This window comes from Lygodium microphyllum, chromosome 18 (genome assembly GCF_053477565.2).
Source record: "Lygodium microphyllum isolate KBCC chromosome 18, Lygodium_microphyllum_v1.1.10, whole genome shotgun sequence".
Lineage (NCBI taxonomy): Eukaryota > Viridiplantae > Streptophyta > Polypodiopsida > Schizaeales > Lygodiaceae > Lygodium > Lygodium microphyllum.
In genome coordinates, this window is record NC_141152.1 from 91441486 (window position 1) to 91469464 (window position 27979).

At 41.6% G+C, this 27979-nt stretch overlaps 1 protein-coding gene across 1 annotated transcript in view; it reads left to right on the forward strand.

The window, feature by feature from the left end:
• Positions 1-27979, forward strand: part of LOC148021147 (inositol hexakisphosphate and diphosphoinositol-pentakisphosphate kinase VIP2-like) — a 261593-nt gene that overhangs the window by 43996 nt on the left and 189618 nt on the right. Inside the window, exons 5-6 of the mRNA XM_087698993.1 lie at positions 22394-22477; positions 23248-23311. Of these exons, the coding sequence (XP_087555119.1) occupies positions 22394-22477; positions 23248-23311 (148 nt within the window). The remainder of the gene's footprint in view (positions 1-22393; positions 22478-23247; positions 23312-27979) is intronic.

The following is a 27979-nucleotide window of genomic DNA, read 5'->3' on the forward strand; positions in this document are numbered from 1 at the left end:
CAGGTCTCTTGATATTGTGGGCTGTGGAGATATTCAGTTGCAGTTTTCCACTGGCAGTTCCTTTTTGCTCAGGGATGTACGTCATGTACCTGCGCTTACGCGCAGTCTTATGTCTGCAGGACAGTTGGATGATGCAGGGTTTCATGTCTGTTTTGGGGATTCTGCCTGGAAAATTACCAAAGGCAGACTTGTGCTTGCTAGAGGCGCCAAGGCTGGCAAGCTCTATCCTCTTGTTGTATCTAGGTCTTCTGTAGACCATGTTTTGGCAGTGGGCTCTATCCCACATGTATCACTTTGGCATGCCCGTTTGGGGCATATGTCTTTGAAGGGAATGAAAATGTTATCTGGTTTGTAGTATCTTCCGCCTTTGGACTATGCACGTTTTGACTCGTGTGATCATTGTCTTTATGGTAAGCAGAATAGGTCTACGCATAAGAAATCGGGTAGGCCACGCATGAGTGAGCCCTTGGCATTGGTGCATTCTGATGTTTGTGGGCCTATGCCTTGCATGTCTATGGGTGGCGCGAAGTACTTTGTTACCTTCATTGATGATTTTTCTAGGAAAGTGTGGGCTTATCCCATAAAGCAAAAGTCCGATGTCTTGGCAGTCTTTCAGCGTTGGCTTGCTCTTGTTGAGAACCAGACTGGGTACAGGCTGAAATGCCTTAGGACTGACAATGGGGGAGAATATGTCTCACGTGCTTTTGAGCAGTTTTGTGATGACAGGGGTATTAAGCGTCAGTTGACTGCCCCTTACACCCCACCCCAGAATGGTTTAGCTGAGTGCATGAACAGGACTATTCAGGAGCGTGTGCGCTCTATGCTTAGCCATGCAGGCCTACCCCAGAGTTTTTGGGCTGAGGCAGTTAGTACAGCAGTGCATGTCATAAACCGATCGCCTTCCAGTGGATTGGATTTCCAGGTTGCAGAGGAAGTTTGGGCTGGTAAGTCACCCTCTTATGCGCATCTCCGTGTCTTTGGATGTGAGGCATTCTGCCATGTGCCCAAGGACAAGAGGAGTAAATTGGATCCAAAGAGCATTAAATGCATATTCCTTGGCTATGGTGAGTCAGGAGAGATGGGCTATCGCCTATGGGATCCGTAGGCGCGGAAAATAGTACGCAGCCATGATGTCGTCTTCCATGAAGACAAGATGCATAGGCAGCCTGAGAAGGTGGTTGAGATCCGTAGAGTGATCTTTCAGGAGGAGCCTAGAGCTCCAGCACAGCCAGTAGTACAGCCGGCAGCAGTTCCTCCACAGGGCCAGGGTGTTGGAGAGGCAGTTAGACAGGCATCAGAGCATGCGGTGAGACGGTCTGCTAGAGACAGACGTCCACCTAACAGATTTCAGCCCTCTATGCATTATGTTTTGGTTACAGATGCAGGAGAGCCTTTCACTCATGATGAGGCTATGCGCAGGGGTGACAGTCACTCCTGGGAGAGGGCTATGCAGTCTGAGATAGACTCCCTGCATAAGAATGAGACTTGGGATTTGGTTGCCTTGCCTAAGGGCAAGAAGGCTTTGCCATGCAAGTGGGTGTACAAGCTGAAAAGTACGCCTGGACACCCCAAGCCGGCATACAAGGCTAGATTGGTAGCAAAGGGGTTTAAGCAGGAACATGGTGTGGACTTTGATGAGGTCTTCTCTCCTGTGGTTAAGATGACCACCCTGCGCTTAGTCTTGGCTTTGGTTGCACAGCTTGACTTAGATCTATATCAGATGGATGTCAAGACGGATTTTCTACATGGGGACTTGCATGATGAGATCTATATGGATCAGCCTAAGGGCTTTGCAGAACCTGGCAGGGAGCACCTAGTGTGCAAGTTGAAGAAGAGCTTGTATGGCTTGAAGCAGGCACCTAGGGAATGGTATCATAAGTTTGATGCCTTTATGCAGTCACAGGGCTACAGCAGGAGTGCTATGGATCCGTTTCTTTACACGAAGAAAGCCCGTGATGGCAGTTTGCTTATCTTGGTACTCTATGTTGATGATATGCTGATAGCAGGGAAAGCTCATGATGAGCTAGATGCTCTTAAATCTCAGCTGAAGAAGAGCTTTGAGATGAAGGATTTGGGACAGGCCTCACATATACTTGGGATGCGCATTAAGCGCGATAGGCATCAGGGGCTTTTGTATCTCTCACAGCGGAAGTACATTCATAAAGTCCTTGAGCGCTTCCGCATGCAGGACGTAAAGCCTATTGGCTGTCCATTACCTTCTTATGTGAAGGTATCACAGGCCGATTGTCCGCAGACAGATGAGCAGAGGGCCGAGATGGCCAAGATCCCTTATGCTTCAGCCGTGGGTAGGGTAGTTTGATGTATGCCATGATAGCCACTCGTCCAGATGTTGCGTATGCAGTTGGTGTTGTGGCACGCTATATGGCTACACCTGGCAGCAGACATTGGGATGCCGTGAAGGGTATCATGAGGTACTTGAAGGGCACAACAGATATGTGTATTTGCTATGGCAGCCAGGATACAGGGGTCGTGGGGTACACTGACTCCGATTATGCAGGACATGCAGATAGTAGGAAGTCCACTTTTGGCTATGTATTCACCTATGCTGGAGGGGCTGTCTCTTGGATGTCCAGGGTTCAGAAGTGTACGGCTTTGTCTATCACTGAGGCCGAGTATGTTGCAGCCACTGAGGCTTGCAAGGAGGCCATATGGTTAGGCCGTCTAGTTGCTGACCTTGGGATTGATGCTACACCTACACTGCATTCGGATTCTATGAGTGCCATTCAGTTGGCTAAGAATCCGGTCTTCCATGCGAAGACGAAACACATTGAGGTGAGGTATCACTTCATACGTGGTGTCGTGGAGGACAGGTCTGTTGACCTTGTCAAGATCTCCACTGACGAGAATCCTGCAGATCTGCTCACGAAGAGCCTCACTACTGAGCGCTTTGCCTTCCTCAGGAGGTTGATGGGCGTTGGATGAGATGTCGCCTTTTCTCATCCCTTGTACCTATGTACATTTGTACTGTCTTTTCTTTTTCTTTTTTCTCTCACTAGGGCAGATTCACCTTTAAGTGGGAGGTTGTTGGGGGTAAAGGCGCCTCCGCCGTGCCGCCCCGTGTATTACTACACTGACAGTACCCGCCACTGCACACTGCAGGTGGCGGGCGCCCGTCACGTCACTTTATTCTTTATTCTTTTAGTGACAGTTTGAATAAAGGAAGGCCCGGTCACACATTGTGAATGTTGGAGTTCCCATTTCTTGTCTCTCTCTTTCTTGCTCTTGCTCTCCCGCCATAGCTCGCGTGCAAGCTTCGATCCTTCTCACCTTTCAAAACCCGTATTTGTAAACACTAATTACAACACTAAAAAATGGCCTACCTTGCACAAAGACATCAACTGGCCTCAAAGATTGGTGCCTCTTTCAATATTTCTTTAGATTGCTGAGAATAGCTTGGATTGGGTATCAAATCTTGAAATTTCAGCAGTTTCTCATACCATACTTGATCATTAGATGCCATGGTCTCACCATACTTGATCATTGGATGCTTGAGAGAAAGTCTCAATCTAGCTCTAGATCAACCAAAAGCTCATCTGATGACATTAGCTTGTTAAACCCTCAAAACGGCAGTAGAACTTTGTACTCTGAATCCAGTGAGCATTCATTGCTTCAGCTGCCTAGATTTGTGCTACTCACCTACTCCTCAATGGAAAGGATGCTATCTAACTGCAAACAACACCCTTCTTGGGAATAGCCTCAAAGGTACTTGTTAGGTATGACACCTATGTTCATAGACACGGTAAATTTCAAAGCTATATGCCATATCTTGCTTTTATGTCCAATACAATGTCATTGGATAGGTGGAAGATGTGTGTAGTGAGCATGAAGGGTGGGTGGCACCTTGGTCCTTTAATGACTACCAATTATTGCAATGGTTGAAAAGATGATGTATTTTTATAACACTAATATGCAACAAGCGTGTTCTCCATCAACCTACTTTGACTTGTTGTAGGAGAGACATCGTTAATGATCAAGAAGTAAAAAATTTGTGCTCAATATAAGAGTCTTACTTGAAAGCATATCTCGGATCGAGCCTCCACAACCAAGTCCCCCTAATTTAGAAAACAAAAGGCTCAATATAGTAGTCTCACTTGAAAGCATACCTCAGGTAGAGCCTTCATAGTCAAGTCCCCCTAAGGTAGAAAACAAAGGACAAAGAAACTTGTAGAGAGTGTCTAAGTACTTCACAAGTACAATGGTTATGTGAATAGCCAATTTGGTGGGGTGTGCGAAAAAAAGTGTTGAGTCCTAGATGTCAAAAGATGACGTACCAGCGAGACAGTAGGGTTTGCGAGGAGGAACATGGAGTGAACTCGGCAAACATGGAGAAGAGAAGAGAAGAGAGAAGAAACTCTGATGAATGGAATGATGAAATTCCGAATCATGGAGTGAATGTGATACAAGGGACCAAGGGTGTCGTAGCACAAGGAAGATGATGAAGACAGCCACGAACCACGAACCGCAATGCCCTCCTGAAGGGGTATGAGGGTAGTGGAGAGGTTGGAGAGAAGAGGTGACGGACTGAATGAATCAGCCATAAGGAATAAATGAGAGTGGCCTATAAATAGGCACAGTCAGTCTAGGATGGCGCCTCTTTTTGGGCTGCAAATCCTAAACGCAAAACACAAAAACGCAAAAACGCAAATTGCAGGGGAAGGGTTTCTCAACACCCCCTCTTAGGCCCAAAAAGGGGAACAAGAGAAGAGTGAGGTGGAGATGCAAGGCTACATGCTGAAGAATGCTCATGCAGCAGGTGCCACGTGGATAATACCCCTCGTGGGGAAATTGTTCACTTGCCCAAGCGTCCTAGTACAAAGATGATGAAAACATGCAATGCATAGGAGAAATGTCGGACTTTGTGTGGTGCCGAGTACCATAAGGATATGCCCGTACTTGATCTCGGGAGGTGGCTCCATGCTGACCAAGTGACCAAGGCAAGAAGAGAAGAGGAGGAAGAAGATGTAGAGGATCCCTAAGATCCAAGATTTCCACCGCAAAGGGAACCTGTAGTAAAGAACAGTAGATAGAGTGAACTGGAGAACCCAAAACTCAACCTCGGGAGAGAAGCCACTAGCTCCATGCATCCATGCTGGAAGGAATAGGAAGGCCTCGTCACCAGGTCGCGGCTGAATCTCCGAGATTCCGATCAAGGTGGTACCTGAAGATCTTGGATATCAATAGAAGAGATGACTAGTCGAAGACAGCCACCCCAAGAAAGTAAAGGATGGGTGAAGAACTTCATGTGGAGTAGGTTCTCTCTCTGAGGTGGGAGGTGGAGGGGCACCTGTTGAAGTCAAAGGAGAAGTAGATGCCTCCTCAGAGAGCAAAGAAATAACATCCCCCTATGAATCCCCCTCTAAAGTAGATAGGGAATCCAAAAGCTCATGGATCACGGACTTTGAATGTTTGATGACAAAGGAAGTACCACCGGTCGTGTTGAAGGTATCTGGGGTGCCAAAGAGCTCCCAGAGGTAGCCTCTCGAACTTGAGTAGTTAAGGGTAGGGAAAGGTGGGGCTCAGAATGAGCAAGAGGTGGGCAACAATCGCTGTCTCTCAGTGGAGTGGACTGGGTAGCCGAAGAAGAGGAAGGAGTCGAGCAGCCACTATCTCTCGAAGGAGTAGACTGACGAGGAGACGGTATCAAACAATCACTATCTCTCGGTGGAGCGGACTGCAGAGCCGTAGGTCGTGGAAGCCACTGTACCTGAAAATAAGTAGGAGAAGATTTCCGCTGGCATTGCGACAATCTCCAAGTGGTCATAGCACCAATCGATTCTCCATGTGCTCGAAAGGACTTAGTGTGCATCGGATGCGTCTTATTGCCTTGAGTATAGTACTTTGATAGCCGATTGTAAACGCCCCGAACAACGTAGTATGCTTAACAATTATGATTTTCGCTTGTTTTCAAGATTTAGTATAAAAGAGAATGAACACTTAAGCTGAAAATGAAAATTACTCACAAAATTACAGCCATGGAAATGTAAAAGTAATGGAGACAAGATTGAGGGTTGAAGATGGGCAAAACCCCTCCCCCCCCCGAAGGAATGTATTTCTGCTCAACCCAAGTCCCTTAGGGAAGAGCTCAGTTACAATCAACCTGAGAGTGAGGAGAAGTAATTCTCACTCTCACAAGATCATGCAAAGATGTACAAACACACATGCATTATCTATTATGCAATGATAAGAACTGATTTCTTTACAGTATGAGAGAACAAGGAGGGAAAATCAGCCTTTCTCCATCGTTGATCAGTAGTACATGGATAGGGCTTGCTTCTTGTTGCTAAAATGGAAGAAAGAGCTCGAGAAGGAGGTGCTGTAATGAATTTACAGGCTTGCTGTCCTGTAAAATAGTGGTGATAGAAGAGAGAATATGGAGGAATTTGATAATGGAGAAGTGGGGGATGATGATGGGGATGGATGGGCCAGTTTCTGGCTATCTGTGGGTGTTGTACATGAGTTTACAGCAAAGAAAAATGATGCTGAATGAAGAAAAACGAGCTCTTATTTATAGGAGAGGGAAGTGCTAGTACAAAGGGGAAAAGTGGAGTAGCACAAGACAAGTGTCCAACCACATGTCATGAGTTGTGACAAGTGGTGGGACACTTGGAAACTTGTGTGACAAGTGTCTTGACACTTGTCTCTTCTCTATGGCCTTCCTTTTTGGGCTGAATACTGTCAAGAATAGAAACAACCAAATTTAGTGAGCACAGTCAGGGTACAAAATTTACTATTTTTAGAATGGCATCCCTATTTTTTAGGACTAGCATTTTTAGGCTAATTCGAGGCTCCTAAAATTTAGGGACTTTCTAAAATTTAGGGACCTCCCAATATGGATGTCATATGAAAGCTTTTTCCGTGTACATCGCGAAAACGGTATTAGAATCTTCATGTGACTTTCCTATGCAAAGAAATGTGCATTTCAAGCTTTCAGCCCACCTATGCACATTATACAAGCATTTCATGATCATGCCATCTTGTTGATTTGTAACTCTCTGTTCTGGCGGATCTAGCCCACACTTCAAGGCATCAATCCTTTCTGTGTGCGAGTCTAATCCTGATATGCGTGAGTTCTGGTTACAGGTGCCCAATCGGGCCATATAGGTGGAAGTGTGAACTATCTTTTCTCTAATCCACCGTGTGGGTCCACCATAACCTGTGACCACTCATCGATGGCCAGCTCCAATGCACTTTTCTTTATATATAATTAGTGCAAAGGAAACAAATTTAATAAATCATTGTATAGACAAATTAATGAAAAAGGATACAAATTTTGTTTCTATAGAGTTGTAACACCGATGTAGAACAATCTTTGTGGCCCAGAAAGGAGAGGTGGCACAAGGAGAGCCTGGTGGAAGACGTATGTACTCTTGAGGAGTGGGGAGGAAAGGTTGATGTCAACAGTCTTCGGTGGGATGACCGTTCGTGCTGCAGTAGGAACACCCAGTAGAAGGGCAATCTGTCGGGGGAGACGCCATGGTACCGGTGTGTCTTGTTGAAGAAGGAAGAGGTCAGCCATCATGAACCATGAACCACAATGTCCGCCTCAAGGAGTGTGAGGGTAGTGTGAAGCACGGACCGCAATGTCCGCCTTAAGGGGTGGGAGAGTAGTGGAAGGGTTGGAAGTGAGTTGCCAGTGGGAGGAGGATACTACCAACAATAAGAGGTTGCAACTAGAAGAAAAATGCAAGTGAGGAGAGAGAAAGACTAAAAACGCAAGCAGGACAGCCTGCAAGAGAGAGAGAGACTAAAAATGCAGGCATGACAGCTTGCAGGAGAGAGAAAACTGTCAGGGCGGGCAAGAGAGCCTGCAAGAGAGAAAAACTGCAGCGACTGCAGCAGGAGAGAGAAAACTGTCAGGGCGGCAGTTGGGGCTTGCAAATGCAACAGTTTGTTGACGTGGCAGATTGTATGACAGGAGTGCAAATGATCAACAGTTAGTCGTCAGGCAGAATCAGCAGCAATCAACGTGTGGAGGGCTGGAAACAGGCGCCAGACTGTAGGGAATAGTGATGGACAGCAAGGGCTGAGATGTCCTCCACGAAACGGGGTGTGGGTAGCAAGTTGATAACACCTGAAACTTGCGAAAACGAGATTCTGATGCACCGGAAGAAGAAGAGAAGTGGATGCCGAACCTGCCACCGGTCTTTGCCTTCATTGGAATGGAGGATCTTCGCTGTAGGTTGAGCAGATCTAGCTCTGATACCATGTCAAAAGATAACGTACGAGCGAGACAGTAGGGTTTATAGGGAGGAACACGGAGTGAACTCGGCAAACATGGAGAAGAGAAGAGAAGAGAGAAGAAACTCTGATGAATGGAATGATGAAGTTCCGAATCATGGAGTGAATGTGATACAAGGGACCAAGGGTGTCGTAGCACAAGGAAGATGATGAAGACAGCCACGAACCACGAACCGCAATGTCCTCTTGAAAGGGTGTGAGGGTAGTGGAGAGGCTGGAGAGAGGAGGTGACGGACTGAATGAATTAGCCGTAAGGAATAAATGAGAGAGTGGCTTATAAATAGGCACAGTCAGTCTAGAATGGCGCCCCTTTTTGGGGCCGCAAACCCTAAATGTAAAATGCAGAAATGCAAAAACGCAAACTGCACGCTAAGGGTTTCTCAACACTAGATCCTCAAAGCATCTCTCTCCTCTCTTCTTTCTCTTAGAGCCACCTAACAGCCTCTCTTATCTCTTTGTCACAACTCTATAGAAACAGAATTTGTATCCTTTTTCATTAATTTGTCTATATAATGATTTATTAAATTTGTTTCCTTTGTACTAATTAGATATAAAGAAAAGTGCATTGGAGCTGGCCACTGATGAGTGGTCACAGGTTATGGTGGACCCACGCGGTGGGTTAGAGAAAAGATAGTTTACACTTCCACCTATATGGCCCGATTGGGCGCCTGTGACCAGAACTCACGCATATCAGGATTAGACTCGCACACAGAAAGGATTGATGCCTTGAAGTGTGGGCTAGATCCGCCAGAATAGAGAGTTACAAATCAACAAGATGGCATGATCATGAAATGCTTGTACAATGTGCATGTGTGGGATGAAAGCTTGAAATGCACATTTCTTTGCATAGGAAAGTCGCATGAAGATTCTGATACCGTTTTTGTGATGTACACGGAAAAAGCTTTCATATGACACCCATATTGGGGGTCCCTAAATTTTAGGAGGTCCCTAAATTTTAGAAGCCTCGAATTAGCCTAAAAATGCTAGTCCTAAAAAATAGGGATGTCATTCTAAAAATAGTAAATTCTGTACTCTGACTGTGCTTACTAAATTTGATTGTTTCTATTCTTGGCAATATTCAGCCCAAAAAGGAAGGCCATAGAGAAGAGACAAGTGTCAAGACACTTGTCACACAAGTTTCCAAGAGTCCCACCACTTGTCACATCTCATGACATGTGGCTGGACACTTATCTTGTACTACTCCACTTTCCCCTTTTGTACTAGCTCTTCCCTCTCCTATAAATAAGAGCTCGTTTTTCTTCATTCAGCATCATTTTTCTTTGCTGTAAACTCATGTACAACACCCACAGATAGCCAGAAACTGGCCCCATTCATTCCCATCATCATCCCCCACTTCTCCATTATCAAATTTCTCCATATTCCCTTTTCTATCACTGCTATTTTACAGGACAGCAAGCCTGTAAATTCATTACAGCACCTCCTTCTCGAGCTCTTTCTTCCATTTTAGCAACAAGAAGCAAGCCCTATCCATGTACTGCTGATCAACGATGGAGAAAGGCTGATTTCCCCTCTTTGTTCTCTCATACTGTAAAGAAATCAGTTCTTATCATTTCATAATAGATAATGCATGTGTGTTTGTATATCTTTGCATGATCTTGTGAGAGTGAGAATTACTTCTCCTCACTCTTAGGTTGATTGTAACTGAGCTCTTCCCTAAGGGACTTGGGTTGAGCAGAAATACATTCCTTCGGGGGAGGGTTGCCCATCTTCAACCCTCAATCTTATCTCCATTACTTTTACATTATCATGGTTGTAATTTTGTGAGTAATTTTCATTTTCAGCTTTAAGTGTTCATTCTTTTTTATATTAAATCTCGAAAACAAGTGAATATCATAATTTTTAAGCATATTACGTTGTTCGGGGCGTTTACAGTGGTATCAGAGCTTTGGCTCGGTCCTCACCCAACACTGGTAGTGCTTACAATTATAAGTTTGTTTGTTTTCAGCCCTTGCATTGAGTGCTTGAGCATATTTTTCTTAGAGTCTCAATGGATCAGTCGAGTGCTATCCTTCAAGCCATTCAAAGTCTTAGAGAGGAGAATCAGCAAATTCGTGAGCAACTTCTCAAACTAGAAAAAGTTGAGAATCCCAAAGAATTCAAGGAAAGAAGCCCATATGCTTCAAGGAGACAAAGCCATACCAATGAAAGGAGCCGATCAAGAAGTCCAACTACTTCTAAGAGGTAGTCCCATTCTACTTCAAGACAAAGAAAGAGATTGTTCGAAGCTTATCCTCTTCTTCAAAGTCATCTGGCGCCTACTCTGATGGACCCTCTTCTAGTGACGAAGAGTCACACCCTTCTCGTGGAAGACCTCATCATCGTCAAAGGCGTCGACATTCTTCACCCTCGTCTCCATCTTCATCCCTATCAAGCACGTCATCATCTTCAAACTCAAGATCCGGGCATGGACGAAGGCATAAGAAGAAGAAAAAGACTAAGTCACTATCTCAACTTGAAAAGAAGATCAAGTTCAGTATGTATGATGGTTCCCGAAATCTTGATCTTTCTCTGAAGTTTATTCGTTAATTTTAAATTTTGTATGGTCGTGACAAGTATAAAGAAAAAGAAAAGATTAAGTTTGCAGCTTTACATTTGACCGACTTAGCCCATACTTGGTGGACGGGGTTGGAATATGATCATGCTGCCCCAAAATCATGGCGGTCCTTCGTGCGCATGATACAAAGCCAATTTTTTCCTGTTCATTTCAAAAGAGATGTAAAAATGGAATGGGATCGACTTTGGCAAAGGAAAAATGAGTGACTTGGCGACTATACCAAGAGATTTTGGGAGCTACTTTTGAAGGTCCAACATTTCAAGAAGATCAGCAGTTCGGAAAAGCTTAGGAAGTTTCAAGGAGGTTTGCATTTTAAACTTCGTACTGCTCTTAATCATTATCATTGTTCTAGTCTCAGGGAACTCATTGATCATGCTGAGACATGGGAAATGGAGCACTATGGCAACAAATCATTCCAAAAGAATGATAAGAAGAGAGTAGCTGATGATGAGGAGTATTCAGCCCCAAATGAAGGACAAAAATAGCGGCAAAAGCAGCCATCAAATCAAAAGAAGATGAAGTCCTATGCACCTCCTAATGCTCCTCAATTTCGCTCCAATCTATACCCACAAGCAAAGCAACTTTCCGAAGAAGAAAAGCAGTGCTCCATGAAAGAAGGGAAGTGCTTTAAATGTGGACAAATAGGCCACATAGCGAAGCAATGTCTAAACAAAGGACAAAGCAAGGTTTTCGACAACAAGCCTAAGTCGCCAGTGAAAATCAATGCTATCAGTGATGTAGTTGCAAACGCAACTCACATTCTAGAGATGCGCAAATTATTAAAAGCTTGGGGATAGTTGCAAGGTAAGCAAGCACTATTCTTGATAGATCTTGAGGTGAATGAAAATGTCATTTCCTTGCAATTAGCTAAAGAGCTTGGATTAAAGAATGAAGAGATGGACACTCCGGTAGAAGTTCGCCAAGCTTTAAATGCCGATGAAGGTGACACAGTGAAGACTGTGACACCCTACATTGGTAAGCTCAAGTTTCAAATTCAAGGCTACAGTGATGAAGATACCTTCTGTATCGGAGACCTTGATGGTTGCGATGTGATTCTTGGCATGCCCTGGAATCATAGAGTAGATTCAACCATCTTCTCTCAGAAAAAGAAGGTAGAACTCACCAACAAAGGCAAGAAGTACGAGATCCAAGTTGGAGTTTCTGGAGACACCATACCTATGGTTAGCCATATGCAAGTCTCTAGAGCAATTAAGGATTGTGTTCAATGTTGTTTGCTTTATGTCACTGATGGAAAAAATAATATGAATGCTGAAAACCAAGAGCGACTTCAGCTATTGGAAAAGTATAAAGATTGTTTTTCGGAAGATCCTCCTTATCAGCTTTCCCCAGAAAGGCCAGAAGACCATCATATTGATATTATTCCGAGCAGTTCTCCTCCTAATATAGCACCATACCGTGTGAGCCGTCCTCAACAAGAAGAAATCAGAAAGCAAGTCGAAGACCTACTCAACCGTGGGCTAATTAGGTCAAGTAGCTCACCATTTTGTTCACCGGTTCTTCTTGTTCAAAAGAAAGATGGCACATTCAGGATGTGCATTGATTATCGAGCCCTCAACAAAATCACTGTGAAGAATCGGTTTCCTATTCTCAGAATTGACGACATTTTGGATCGTCTAGGAGGCTCAAAGGTTTTCAGCCGCATTGATCTAAAGAGTGGTTATCATCAAATTAGGGTAATACCACAAGATGTACACAAAACTGCTTTTCGCACTTCATACGGTCTTTATGAATTCTTGGTGGTTCCTTTCGGATTAACCAATGCACCAGCCACCTTTAATCGAATGATGGAGCGCATCTTTAGAGAGCATCGATAATATGTCGGTACTTTCTTTGATGATATTCTTGTCTTTAGCAAAAATGAAGAGGAGCATCATCAACACTTGGAGATTGTTCTACAATTACTTCAACAAAATCAACTCTTGGTAAATGGTAAAAAGAGTGAATTTTTCATGCATAAAATAAATTACCTTGGGCATGTCATCTCTTCTGAAGGGATTCAGATGGATCCTGAAAAGATCAAGATAATCCAAGAATGGCCTCATCTTCATGATGTACATGAACTGCGATCGTTTCTTGGCTTATGCTCTTATTACCGCCGCTTCATCAAGCATTTTGCACATATGGCTTCTCCACTTCATAACCTTACAAAGAAGAAGACCTCTTTCCAATGGAAGGAAAAAGAGAAGGCAGCCTTCACAAGGCTGAAAATAGCTCTTACTTCTGGACTTGTTCTTATCATTCCAGATTTGGTAAAACCATTTGTGGTGGAAGCAGATGCTTGCGGTGATTGTATTGGTGCAGTGCTAAATCAAGAAGGCCATGCCGTAGCCTTCGAAAGCCGCCATCTAAATGATGTGGAGAAAAGGTATGACATTTATGAAAAGGAGCTCTTAGCAGTGGTTCATGCTTTGAAGATATGGAAACATTATCTTTTAGGCAATGAATTTCTTATTAAAACTGATCATCAGAGCTTGAAGTATTTCAAGACTCAAAAGCATTTGTAGGAGAAACAGCAAGATGGGAAAATTTATTGTCTATGTTTCATTTTCAAATTATGTACACTCCAATGAAACAAAATGTAGTTGTTGATGCACTTTCTAGAGTGCCTCGCATTGCAACTATTATAGTGGCTCATCATGAAGATTTTCAAACGATGAAGATATTGATTTTGTAGCAATTTGGTCAAATTTACAGCAAGGAGGTTCTCATCCAGATTATTCCATCAAAAACGGTTACCTTCTCATGAACAATCGCCTTTGTGTCACTCTTCTTGTTCGACAAAAGGTGCTTAAGGAAAGTCATGAACCCCCTTATTCAGGGCATAGAGGGAGGGCAGCCACTCTAAGTGCAATTGAGCGCTACTTTTATTGGCCAACATTACGAAGAGATACACATAACTTCATTGAGGCTTGTCTAGTATGCCAAAAATCCAAGTATGATAGGCAGAAAACTCCAGGATTGTTGCAACCTCTTCTAGTGCCCAAAGATCCATGGGAATCTATCACAATGGATTTCATCTCAGGTATTCCAAGAACACCTCAAGGTCATGATATGATTTGGGTCATAATTGATCGATTCAGCAAGCAATCACATTTTATTCCATGTCATAAAACATTGAAATCCACACAAGTTGCAAGACTTTTCATTCAACATATCTTCAGATTACATGGTATGCCTTCGAGATCATTTCAGATAGAGACTCCAAATTCACAAGTGACTTTTGGCATGCTTTATTTGAGAATTTGGAAACCACTTTAAAGTTCTCCTCAGCTTTTCATCCTCAAAGTGATGGCCAAATAGTGGTGATGAATCTCACTCTTTTGGATATGTTGAAAGCTTATGTTAGTGAACATAAGTCACAATGGGAGAAATATCTTCCATTATTGGAGTTTGCTTACAACAATACAGTGCACTCATCCACAGGGAAAGCTCCAAATGAAATAGTACAGGGTAAAGTGATTCCTTCTCCAATTATTCGCACTAAAGATAAGATTTTTGCTGCTGATGAGTTTGCTTTAGATTTAAAAACAGCAATGGATCAAGTTCGAGTCACTATCAAAGTTGCCCAAGAGCGACAAAAGAAGCAAGCAGATAAACAAAGAAGACCTTTGGCTTTTGAAAAAGGTCAATATGTCTTGCTAAAGTTTGATAAAAGCAGGCTCAAACAAGGTTCCGATCAAAATTCATCTTTTCCAAAGCTCTCCAGTAGATACTTTGGACCCTTCAAAGTGATTGAGAAAATAAATGAAGTTTCTTATCGACTTGAGCTTCCTGTTCATTGGAAAATACACAATGCTTTTCATGTAAGTTTGCTAAAACCTTACATAGGACCAGAACCAAAGGAACCCATTATTGAAGATCCCCCAGAAGTTGAAGAAACAGAGCAACTCTTGGAACTTGAACAGATTTTGTTTCACAAGGATCGAACCATGAGAAGTGGCCTTGTGACACGAAAATTCTTACTAAAATTCAATAATCTACCCACAACAGATGCACAGTGGGTAGATGAAAAATTCGTGAAGGATTACCCAGACATTCTTCAGCCATATCAAGAAGCTTTTCAGCTGAGGACAGCTGAATAAAAGCCAGAGGGCTGTCACAACTCTATAGAAACAAAATTTGTATCATTTTTCATTAATTTGTCTATATAATGATTTATTAAATTTGTTTCCTTTGCACTAATTAGATATAAAGAAAAGTGCATTGGAGCTGGCCACTGATGAGTGGTCACAGGTTATGGTGGACCCACGTGGTGGATTAGAGAAAAGATAGTTCACACTTCCACCTAAATGGCCCGATTGGGCGCCTGTGACCAAAACTCACGCATATCAGGGTTAGACTCGCACACAGAAATGATTGATGCCTTGAAGTGTGGGCTAGATCCGCCAGAACAAAGAGTTACAATCAACAAGATGGCATGATCATAAAATGCTTGTACAATGTGCATGTGTGGGCTGAAAGCTTGAAATGCACATTTCTTTGCATAGGAAAGTCACATGAAGATTCTGATACCATTTTTGCGATGTACACGGAAAAAGCTTTCATATGACACCCATATTGGGGGGTCCCTAAATTTTAGGAGCCTCGAATTAGCCTAAAAATGCTAGTCCTAAAAAATAGGGATGCCATTCTAAAAATAGTAAATTTTGTACCCTGACTGTGCTCACTAAATTTGGTTGTTTCTATTCTTGACAGTATTCAGCCCAAAAAGGAAGGCCATAGAGAAGAGACAAGTGTCAAGACACTTGTCACACAAGTTTCCAAGAGTCCCACCACTTGTCACAACTCATGACATGTGGTTGGACACTTGTCTTGTGCTACTCCACTTTTCCCTTTTGTACTAGCTCTTCCCTCTCCTATAAATAAGAGCTCGTTTTTCTTCATTCAACATCATTTTTCTTTGCTGTAAACTCATGTATAGCACCCAGAGATAGCCAGAAACTGGCCCCATCCATCCCCATCATCATCCCCCACTTCTCCATTATCAAATTCCTCCATATTCCCTCTTCTATCACTGCTATTTTACAGGACAGCAAGCCTGTAAATTCATTACGGCACCTCCTTCTCGAGCTCTTTCTTCCATTTTAGCAACAAGAAGCAAGCCCTATCCATGTACTGCTGATCAACGATGGAGAAAGGCTGATTTCCCCTCTTTGTTCTCTCATACTGTAAAGAAATCAGTTCTTATCATTTCATAATAGATAATGCATGTGTGTTTGTACATCTTTGCATGATCTTGTGAGAGTGAGAATTACTTCTCCTCACTCTTAGGTTGATTGTAACTGAGCTCTTCCCTAAGGGACTTGGGTTGAGTAGAAATACATTCCTTCGGGGGAGGGTTGCCCATCTTCAACCCTCAATCTTGTCTCCATTACTTTTACATTATCATGGTTGTAATTTTGTGAGTAATTTTCATTTTCAGCTTTAAGTGTTCATTCTTTTTTATATTAAATCTCGAAAACAAGCGAATATCATAATTGTTAAGCATACTACGTTGTTCGGGGTGTTTACACTCTTGCAAAGAGTATCAATGACCTCTATCCAAATCCTTAGAGAATCTCTATAATGGAGACATTTTGGAGGTCTATAGTATGATTGTACCTTGCAATCCAAATGCACCAAACAATAATGCTAGCAATTAGCTCCCATTTGTGATAATGCCCCTAGGTCCATTGTGCTTGTGACTAATCTCAAGTGGGGATTCTACTCAAATGGCTATCCAATAATGAGAAAATACTATCTTCCTTAAATATCTTCGTATCCACGTGGTGAATCTTTGTTTGTAACCCAAGCTATGACCGGCACATCACAACCATGGTCTTTGTTGTGCCATGAAAGACCATCTACATCCTAAGCTCTGGGATAATGCTATAGGCAGCGTCTCTGCATCTTCTTTGGTGTAGCACATCTCACACATGCCATTGGGATCTTCTCGTATCCAAGCCATGTATCAAGTACTAAGCTTCCATGAGCTAGTAGTCATAGGAAGAGGGGTATCTTGGTGGGCCTAAAGTTGTTATCTAGCCTTCTCTAAGAGTCCAACTTTGAGATACCCTATTGGCACATTGGAAAGTAGCTATTGGCTATGCTTTGATCCTATTCATTTGAATCCTCTTTCCAAACTTGGTAGTGTAGCCAAATAAGGCCATGTTGCATGGCCTATCAAGGAATAGATTCCTCCAAACTCATTCTTTGGGATCTCACTGTAATGCCTAAAGGGGCCTTCTCTAATAGGCTCAATTATCTATCCATTTATCAAGCCAACACAATATGCCACTCTTTGATCCTCTCTTCAGAGAATCTTGTTAACTTTGCCTAATCCAAGTCTTTTCATTGAAGGTGGCCCTCCACCATAAAAGTGAATATCTTTTCTCTATTAGTCAAAATTATTGAGCTAAAATATGCATTACATGCTGAATTAGCCTCTTAAACAACCCCAAAAATTCTTAATTAATGAAAACCATAAAACGGGGAGCGGTTTGAGAGAGTTTAAAATGGGGAGAGGCCTCCATTCAATCCAATCTCGTTTTGGCAGGATTCAAGCCCCTAGCTTCACTGCCTACACCTCGTTCGCGGAGGATATCTTAATCAAGGCTGCTCGACATTGTCTACATCCATCCTGGACTTGCTTTCAACCTTCATTGCGTATACCACATCTTCTACAGCTTTAGTGCAGTCTTGACTGTTGCTTCTGATCAATTGCGTCCTTGCTAGATGCCACATGGCATCTACAATTGTGTTTACACCTGCTAGCTACTGCCCTGTCCTAGTTGACCGCAGATTTTCTGTGTTTACCTTTGCGTGTTGTTATACATGTTGCCACATCATCATCTATAGTTGCGTTTTCATTGCTAGTCACTGTACAGGCTACCACATTCTTAGTTGTTGCTGTGTTGATTGTTTTTCTCTCTTTGCGTATTCGACACTAATCGAGCACATCATCTATTGCGTTTGCTATTGTTCGACATCTTGGAGGCTGCCTTGCTGCGATTCGAGATGTCAGGAGAACAACACACTCTTTAGTTCATTACCTCTGTCTCGGTCCTCGAGACATGGTTTGTTTGCTGCTGCATAGGCATTGTATATTCAATATTCATTCATTTATTTAGATCTTCACTGTGTTCATTATCTCTAAGTTGCCCTCATTCTAACTATGTTTTGTTGAGTTTATGCTTTATCATACGCTTTTATTTATGTTTCCACATTAGCGTATTTTTTAACATGGTATTAGAGCAAGGTTCTCTTTGACAAAAAGCCCTTCGTAAGAAGTAGGAATAATAGGAGGGCAAGATGACTTTGAATATATCTTTACTACATCATGATGCTCCCGAGCCATAGTACGTCGGAGTTTCAAAAACGGGGGGAAATGGAAATGGAAAAAACCGGAGTTTTGGAGGTTTAGTTAAATTTTGGAAAGGTGGAAACGATGTTTCGGATTCTATACTAAAATACATAGGTTATTATGTAGATATGTAAATGTATCTATGGCTACAACAATATGTATCCAAATTTCATATAAAGCTTTAAGTGTTCATATTATATGATCGAAAGCATTGCGGTTACTAATCACTAGTGGCATTACATATGCACATGATGATATTATGGTGGTTAATTAATGTTGATACTTAGTAGTTACTAGTACTCATTGGACTTCAGATAGATTATCTCTCACATATTATTGATATGACATAGTTATATGTATCTTGATTTTACTTATTATGCATCTTGGTTCCGCCATTCTTGATGTCAGTCTTCAGATGATTTATGAGTCATAAATTTGTTGTTTAAAGTTTTGAAAATTGAGTCTTAATTGTCTTAACCATTGAGTTTTCACTTGTGATACGTGTAGTAAATCATGATTTTGATCATATGACATAAAGACTTAAAGTTTTATATGAAATTCGGGTATATGTTGTTGCAGACATTGTACTCTCGGCTCTAAACTTTCAACTTGGAAGAAGGAAAAGGATGGAAGTTGGAAGAGGTTTAAGGCTTAAACCTTAAGGTTAAGGGCTTAGGTAATTGGAAAAAGTTAAGGACTTGGAAAAAGATTGAAAAAGAAGGAGAAGAGGGAGGCGGAGGAGGATGGAAGAAGAATCAAGAAGAAGAAGGATGAAAGAAAAAGAAGAACTTAGAAGGAAAGAAGGAAGGAGAAGAACTTAGAAGCAGGAAAGAAGGAGAAGGATGAGGATGAGGAGGAGGAGGAGGGAGGAGTAGATTTTAGAGGAGCTGCAGGAGGTAGTGCAGCTTACTCGGTCTACCCATTCCCCATAGGATTGTGAAACACCGTTTTTTCTTTTCCTTTTCAGACCAAAACGGTTCTCTTGTTTCAGGAGCTGTGAAACGTTGTTTCGGGATACTATATTTTGAGCCTAGCACACTGAGATACGAGACAGGGTGGACCTCACAGCTTGCTCCTTGTAAGTTTTGACATTGCTAGAGAGTCTTTGGATTACGATGGAGTATATGATCTCATCCTCATGTATCAAGCTTATCAACAGATTGAAGGTAAATTTGAGTTATTCCCTTTAGATTTGGTGTACCGATCTAATGATTTTATAGGAAGGATAGAAGCTCCACAAAGGACTAGCCATCTTGATGTGGAAACTAGCACGGAGTACAAACCATTTTTCTCTCTACCACCATCATCTCCATCTCTACCTCTTTCATCTTTTCCATACACATCCCCACCTTCATTCACTCCTATGTCAGATACGCAAATCAATATTTCTCAATGTTTTGAATATACTTCCTCAAGATGAAGGAATTCTTCATAGCAAGTATTGGTTTATAAGCCCTGAAGAGAATATATTTTTCCATTTGAACTTAAGAAAAGGTAAGCAAAAGCTGCAACATTCATTGATGAGTGCTCCTTCATATTTTCCTTTAGCTTTTACATCTCATGGTTAATTTGATTTTGGTGAATCATCTTTTTCATCATTTGAATTTAATGGACATAAGGAACCTAGCTCATTTCTTGCATCTACACAAATCACAAATCCATTAAATCTCCCACCCATCCCACCCACTAGTTTTGATACACCTCTCTTTTCACCCTCCATTAAGTGCACCTTTTATGACATCACACATCACACTAGGGGGTCCTAAATGGGGGGAGGTTTGAGGTCCCAAGACTTTCTATAAATAGGTAGGCTGCCCTCCATTCAGATCAATCTCGTTTTTGTAGGTTTCAGGTCCTCTATCTTCACTGCCCATACCCCGTTCATGGAGGACATCTCAGCTGAGGCTGCTCGACGTTATCTACATTTATCTGGGACCTATTTCTAGCCTTCATCGCACAGTTCATACCTCTTGCAGCTGCTGTCCAGCTCTGATTGCTGTTGTTGATTACTCCTCTATTGCTGTCAGCTGCCACATGGCATCTACAGTTGCGTTTACACCTATTGGCTGCCGCCCTTCCCTAGTCGATTGCAGATCTGCTGCTTTTACCTCTGCTGGCTGCTGTATAAGCTGCCACATCATCATCTATAGCTGGGTTTTCACTGCTGGCTGCCGTACAGATTCCACATCATCAGTTGCTGCTGCGTTGATGGCTTTTCTCTCTCCTCTATGCGTACGACTCTGATCCAACACTTCATTTGCTGCATATGTTGCTGTTTGACATCTTAGAGGTTGCCTTGTTGTGATTCGGGATCCATTAGGTGTACAACACACTCTCCAACACATTATCTCTGCATTTGATCCTTGATACATGAGAGTTCGGGACACAACATTGTATATTCAGCATTCATTCATTCATATCTTCACTGTGTTTATTATCTCTGAGTTACCCTACCCCTAATTGTGTTCTGTTGAGTTTATGCTTTTTCGTATGCTTTCATTTATGTTTTTGAATTTTGGTATTTCTTTGTAACAATGACCTAAAAGAGGATATCCTTTCTAGAGAAGAGAGAAATCTAGGTCAAAGAGGTGGTTGACTTTTTTTTCAACCATTGGCTGTTGCAACAAGTATAGCATGTGTTTTGGTTTTGGGGTCGATTTCTTCTCTACTTAGGAGGTACTCCCTCTATCATTGTCTTTATCATAGCTTTGTGCCCCTTGAGGCTTTGTACTTTTTGCCTCTAGATCTCTTGTTGTATCTCCTAAATTGCGAACAAGGCTTCAATTGAGGCAAGAACTTATATAGAGATTCTCCCCAAGGAGAGTTAAGTCCTTTATTCAAGAGTATGGCTCGACTTGATTGCAAATAGTGATTGAAGAGAAGAGGCTCTCGATAACTCACAAGCACAATGTACCTAGGAACATTGTTGTAGATGGAAGCTGATTGCTAGCATTATTGCTTGGTACATTTGGACTGCGATGTGCAACTACGCTATTGATCTTCAGGATGCCACCAGTACAAAGACTCTTTTGAGGATTTGGACAAAAACTTAGCTACTCTCTATTGGTTTCTTTGCACTTGTTACTTTACCTCAAGGGGATTTTCTTTGAGGTGTTATTTATAGAGTTTTCTTTTCTTTGGGAAAAAAGGCCTTGTTTGTTAGAAATGTGGAATTTTGTCATCGTAGACAAACATCTTTTGACAAAGGCTTCAACATTACTTCAATAGACATGACTCCAAGGCAGTTTGTATACCACAAGGATTGAGTGAGATCAAAAAGATAGACCCAATATGTGGCTTGGAAGCATGAATGTTTAGAAGGTACCCATTCTTCTATGTTAAGGATCTATCACCTGATTTTTTGTTTCAAGAAAAGGAATTTTTTTTAAATAGCCTACGTAAAATGCAAAGCACAAGGAACTCTGAAAAGAGTGTCCTGTCACTTGATTCTTTCTACTTTCATATGTGAAATCCGAAAGTGCAACTCTCAGTTTGAAATCTTATTTTGTGAAAGTCACTTTGAGCTGCTGCATAAAATCAAAATATCCTAGCATGGTTTTGAATATTGGTCATTCTTGGGCATGTGGCAACTGCCTTTGTGGCTAAGACATGTGGGGACAGTGCACGAAAAACAATAAGCTAGCTATCTCAACTTTGTATGCATGAGTATGGACTGGTTTGTAGAGGTTTTGAAATGGCTGTGAAGTTGGATTGATTGGTTCTGTGCTTTTAGATTTTTATGTTTGAGTTGTCTTGTATGCATGGGCACTTTGGTACACTACCAAAAGTTCCCACATCAACATCAACATGGCTCAGTTCAATATCATCAACATGGCTGCTTATTGATGAATCTTGCTGTTTGCAGCATACATCACTCATCTATGTTAATTTGATACTGAGGATGGAAGAGCAGAGGCATGCAAATGCCAAAGGATTTGTGAATGCTATGTGTGAAGCTTTCAATCAATAAAGACACAATAAATATTTGTTATTAACAATGTCAAAAATAAGTTTTTCGAAAATAAGAATGTAGCTAGTTGTTTTCCTTTATATGCACTGGTTGCTTTGGTTCAGATTTCCGTGCCTCCACCATTATTCATCTCCCATATAGTCACAATTAGTGACCTGAACATTATTGGAGTAACATGAAGAAATAATGCTTGGATACTTGATTCAGTTATATATTTTTCCTACAGGTGGCCGGTATGTGACTGCCTAATTGCTTTCTACTCTACTGGATTTCCTCTTGAGAAGGCAGAGGCATATGCTGCCTTGCATAAGTAAATCTCTCTCTCTGTCTCTGTGTGTGTGTGTGTGTGTGCGTGTGTGAAGGTTTCTGGAGAGAGAGAGAGAGAGAGAGAGAGAGAGAGAGAGAGAGAGAGAGAGAAGAGATAGAGAGAGAGAGAGAGATGAGATGGTTACTGGAGGCAGGCCAGCCTTGTGATGCCATGGTTTTAGCCCTTGAGAGAGGATTATGTCATATCCTTTTACTCATCAGTTTTTGCTTTGCTTTATAGACTCAGTTTTCACTAGTTTTCATTTTCATTTCATTTGCTTATAATAGTTTACACAGTTTCGTAATGCCCTTATACGAACAATTTTAAACTTTCGTGCACTTCACATTTGTATCACATACTTGGGTCTCATAGGTCATCATGGGGATTTGGCAGATGTTAATATAACTTTCTTCTTTCTTCCTTCCCTTGAATAATGGAAGATATTTTATTTACAAAGAATAAGGATATAAAGGTTGCTTCAACTAATAAAAGTCTTTTGCGTAAACTTTTACCGTGCACCCCTTCACTTCTTTGCTTTCTTTTCTCTCTCTTTTGTGTGCGTGCATGCCTCTATTATAAGCCAATTGAAAAACGATACAACTCTTTCACTCAAATGTTTAGCTTTCATTTTCCTTCTTTGTATCGAAGTTTTTTAAGGAGCTGTAAGTTGGCCAAAGCACCACATGACAATGTTAAGTGTAAGAAGATCTATTTCCTCGTGTATAATTTGCAGAGCTGTCCAATTTCATGGTTTCTTCCTTTGTATTTTACAGGCCTTTTCTTGTTAACGACCTCAAGCTACAACATTTACTTCGTGACAGGCGAAATGTCTATGCTGTATGTTGAGTGTCGACTTCTGGCTATAGCAAGGAATTATATAAATTTTGAATGTGACCTGATTATTGACTGATGGATGCATAGTCAGGACTGCCAGCATTTGTTAAAGATGATCATTTGAGTGAAAGCTGCTGTTCTGTGAAGCTAAATTATGAGAAGAAAATTACATGAACATGACCGCTTGCATGTATTTTGACACTGATATTTACTACTGTAAAAAAGGTGTACAATGATCCATGGTGGAGAGATTTGCAAAATTCTAATGCATGTTAAGAATCAAGTTTACCGTTGATTTTCAAGAAAGAGTGCTCTTAAAGACTGCTGTGAACCTGCTTTAGTGTCTTCTAATAAAGTGCTATATAGGACCTACTACCTAGAGAAATGTCTGCAACAAACACATATGTAATTGAGCATTCACATAGTTGTACGCTAACCGATCAAGTGAAAAGGAAGAAATCGTTTTTGACAATCACACTTAGCTTCACTTGAGTGTTGAGAAATGTGTCTTATACCATATCTGCTGATCAAGGGGAGATAGTTGGTTTGACTCTTCCTTGCGGGGCCCAACTTTTGGGGCAATCATTGGCAGATGATTCCTTCATGTTTCTTAAGACTATCACTTGAATGTCAATCGAGCAATGGTTGCATGGAATATTTTTGCTATTGCATCAGCACTTCATATTAACACTCAGAAATCTACACTGCTTTCTTGCACGGAGAATGATTTGTAGGCCTTGGGCTGGCATGGTATTGTGATTTCTAGGGGAAACATAACCAGACATTTGGGCTGTCCTATTGGTGTGGATGTAGCTCCCCGTACATTGCTGGATTGGATGTCATCCCGTATTCATGATCGGTTCATGTACTGGAAGTCTCAAGGTTGGCCTCTTCATGTGCGACTTAAGGTTGCTCAATGCATCATGATCAGCATGATCTCATTTTTCTTGCCTCTTTTTCCTTGGACCAAGAAGTCTCTTCTGGAATTGGTTCAACCTATCCGATTCATGTTGTGGAAAAAGAAAGGGAATTGCTTAGGTCAGGTGTGGATTTCGTGGCAGCATATTACTACTCCTAAAAGGATGGGGGGAGCAACTTTGTTGGATGCTAACTTGCATATGGCAGCCTTGAAGCTAGCACTTTTACAGGCATTATGTACAGAGAATCATCCGTGGTCAGATATTGTAAAAATTTTCATAGAAAATACTGGAATCTCTCATGGCAGCACGGTTATTCATGCTTCTTGGTGGCATGTGTTTAATTCCACAAGACCTATAAAGGTCTCACAGTGTTTTCTCCTTTCTCATTTGATTGCCTCTTGGTAGGCGATGTTATGCTTTGCAGTTTGGCGCCCTCCTGACTCTCGTAAGGAGGAGAATTCATTGCAAGGAGAAGTGCTGGCTACTTCCAGGTTGTTGGATTGGCCTCATAAATATTTGCACAAAGATAAGTTTAATCCGATGGCTCATTTGGGGTTGCAGACAGTCCTTGATGATGTCATTCCTGGACAAGCTTGTCTTTATTCTTTTCGGGGTATATGTTAGCACTTCTGGGTACCTCGCAGTTATCATGACATTTGGTTGTCTTAGGTCTATATAGAATAGGCTTTTGAGGTTCTCCCCTTTGCCGGTATTACAACAGTCCTCTCCATGGTGTGATTGGAAGTTTGTGATTCCTGATGATTTTGAGAAAAGATCAACTAACCAGATTTATCATCAAATAGTGGAGGCCAAGAGATGGATCATAGAAAAGGCTAATAAAGTATGGCATACTTGGGATAGCAAAAAGAAGTGGCAGGAAAGATTCATCCAGCTTTGGAAGTCTAAGGTTCTGTATCAGGGTAAAGTGTTCATGTGGAGGCTACTAATTGGGGGTCTTCCAACTAGCGATGTGCTGCGAGCCCACAAGATCTTTGCTGGTCGTTGTGTGTTCTGTACCGCATACGATGAAACAATGCTTCATCTTTTTGTCTCTTGCCTTGTTGCTAGACAAATTTGGAGTTTTGTTTCCCGTGTGTGGTCTGCGGCAACTCAGCAACGGATATCAGTTCGTTCGTGGATTATGGGAAAGATGATTTCCTCGTCTTCTTTGCATTTAGATTATTCCTGCTAGTTCCATTTCCTTAGATGGACAGCCTTGTGGCATATTTGGCGTACTCGGAATGCTTTCATTTTTTATATAGTATCGGGTATCCATGGTCATGGGGCCCGTGTTCGTGGTTTAGTATTATGGCAGATCACCTCTATGGTCCTAGCTGATTTGGTTCTTCCTGACATTGCTTCTCCCTGGTTGGATATTATTTGCTCCACTCCAGCTGTCCTTTCTGAGTGACATTTTTGTGTTACAGTTGTGATAGACTTTTAGGTGTACTTGTGTTTTCTTCTTTGTTGACCTGATGGTCTGATGTAAAAATGTGAGACTTGTATCCTTTCTGTTTGGTTGGCGTGAAGGCCGATGTAAATATTCCAATATTAATATACACTCATTCACGAAAAAAAAAGAAATGTGTCTTAGTGTATGTCATAGTTTATGTATGCATCAATAAAGTGAGATTGTGTGTAAAGTGACAAGTCAAAAGAGTATCTATCCACTTTTAGAGATACTCATCATAGTAGAGGACATGAAGAATGGAAGAAGATAAGAATGAAGAATAAAGAAGAAGAAGAAGATCGATTGTCTCTCCATACCTTGTGCCTATTTGCCTTTTGTTGCATGTCTAGCTCGAGTCTTTTCAGTTGGTATTAGAGTGGGAGTGAAGAATTAGATTGAGGAGCTCGTCAAGCTTGGTCTACATCGATTGCAGGCTTGTTGTTTGCAATTAAATGAGGTACAAATATTCTTTTAATCAACTCAAGTCAAGTGTACGGATTGGAAGAGCCATTGTAGCTCGGATTTGGGACTCTATTGCCCACTTTGAATGCATTCGGGAAGCCATTGAAGACTAGAAATAGAAGTATTGCAGCAAGGTTTTAGTTTGTTTTTGAATTGAATCAGCACATGAATGGATGCCAGAAGCAAGGGGAGTGCTTAAGCTTCAGGTTTGCTTGAGCTTGAAAGCACATGGTTAGCTTGTTTAAAGAAGCACGGGCTTTGTCCAACAATGAATAGAGAAGAGAGGAGAAGTTTGATTTTAGACTTTGCCTCTACAAGAGAGCTTTAGCTCTTGGATCTTAGTGGAGAACAAGAGGATGTTGGCGATGGATTTGACTATGGCGAAAATGGGCTGAAGGCTTGGCAGGATTCAGTGCCATCCTGCTACAAATATATTAGCTTTTTTAAAAGGCTTCTTAACCTTAATACTAAGGTTAAAGGCCCCTCTCAAAATAACAATTTTTACACTACCAAAGATTGAAACTTGTGTTCACATTGGAGTACTCCTTGAACTGGTTAATTGGGAATTTGCTTTCACACTTGTAGAGCTGAAGTGGTTAGATTTGAACTGATTCACAAACTGAGTGCTCACGCTGTAGGGAAAGAGAACTGGTTGTTTTGAAGACAAAAGAAACAATTTCTATGCAACTTTTAGGTGCCATTCTGGAAGGGAAAAAATCACAGAAAAATTATTTATGTTGACTTTCTGTGGATTCCATTTTCAGCACAAAAAATTGCAGCAATATAGCAAGAAAAATTATGAATTTTAGACTCGTATTTTGATGCTTTTTGGGTTATATGGACACCTTTTGAGCTCCTTATATAGTATTTCTTGTTGGACAATAGATGTACATCATGTAGGCATGCTATATTGATGTTTTTGGCTGCAATGGGACGCATGCATGTCGCTTAATTCATTGGATTTCAGTTTACTGGCGTTTTTTGGGCCTATTTAATGGTTTTTGGTCTTAAAACCTGTGGATGATGCTCAATTGATGTAGGCTTCTTGAGCAGTAGTTTGGCATGTTGTATATTGCTGGTTTTTTTGAAATTGTAGCAGTCATAATGTTGGAAAGTGTGCAAATAGCACAAAATATTGGGAACACATCAACAAAGGACAACTATGGTGTTTAGTAAAGAGTTCATGTCTTGAGCTTCCTAAGGAGCCAATGGAGGAAGAGAATAAGGTTTACAAGGATTGAATAAGTAAAAATAGGAAGGTACTATAGTGGATCTTTATATGTGTTTCGGAGACTTTGATTCCACACATAAAAAAAAACCAAGTAGATGTAAAGATGTGTGGGAGATAATTGAAAAGATGTATGTCACTTACACAGAGGCAAGAAAGATACAGTTAAAGCAAATGTTTTTTTTTTCTTTTGCAAGTAAAATGTGGCTGATTATATTACTCAAAAAAAAAAAAAGATTACAATAGAGTGCCCATGCTCATAGACTAGTTGGAGCTGATGCAAAGTCACCAATACATCATGTATACAAGCCTCTCAAGACGGTTTGGGGGCGATGGGGGCAAGAAGCCATTGGGGAGGGGGGTATATTGCCAACTGGGACTGTCTACCTGCATCACGAAGAATAGACCCTGGCTACCCCAAGTGCGCATGAAGTGACCTCTGAGCTCCTTTCGAGCCCTGAACTCGCTCTGCACTTGATCCCATCGCGGAGGGAGTGGATGATGGAGGTCCAAAGCTCTGCTAAGGTCGCATGTGCTGAAAGTCTCTCTCCGCTGAAAGCCTCCTGACACCGTGCCTTCCAGATATGCTATCCAATAAGACTCCCTATGAT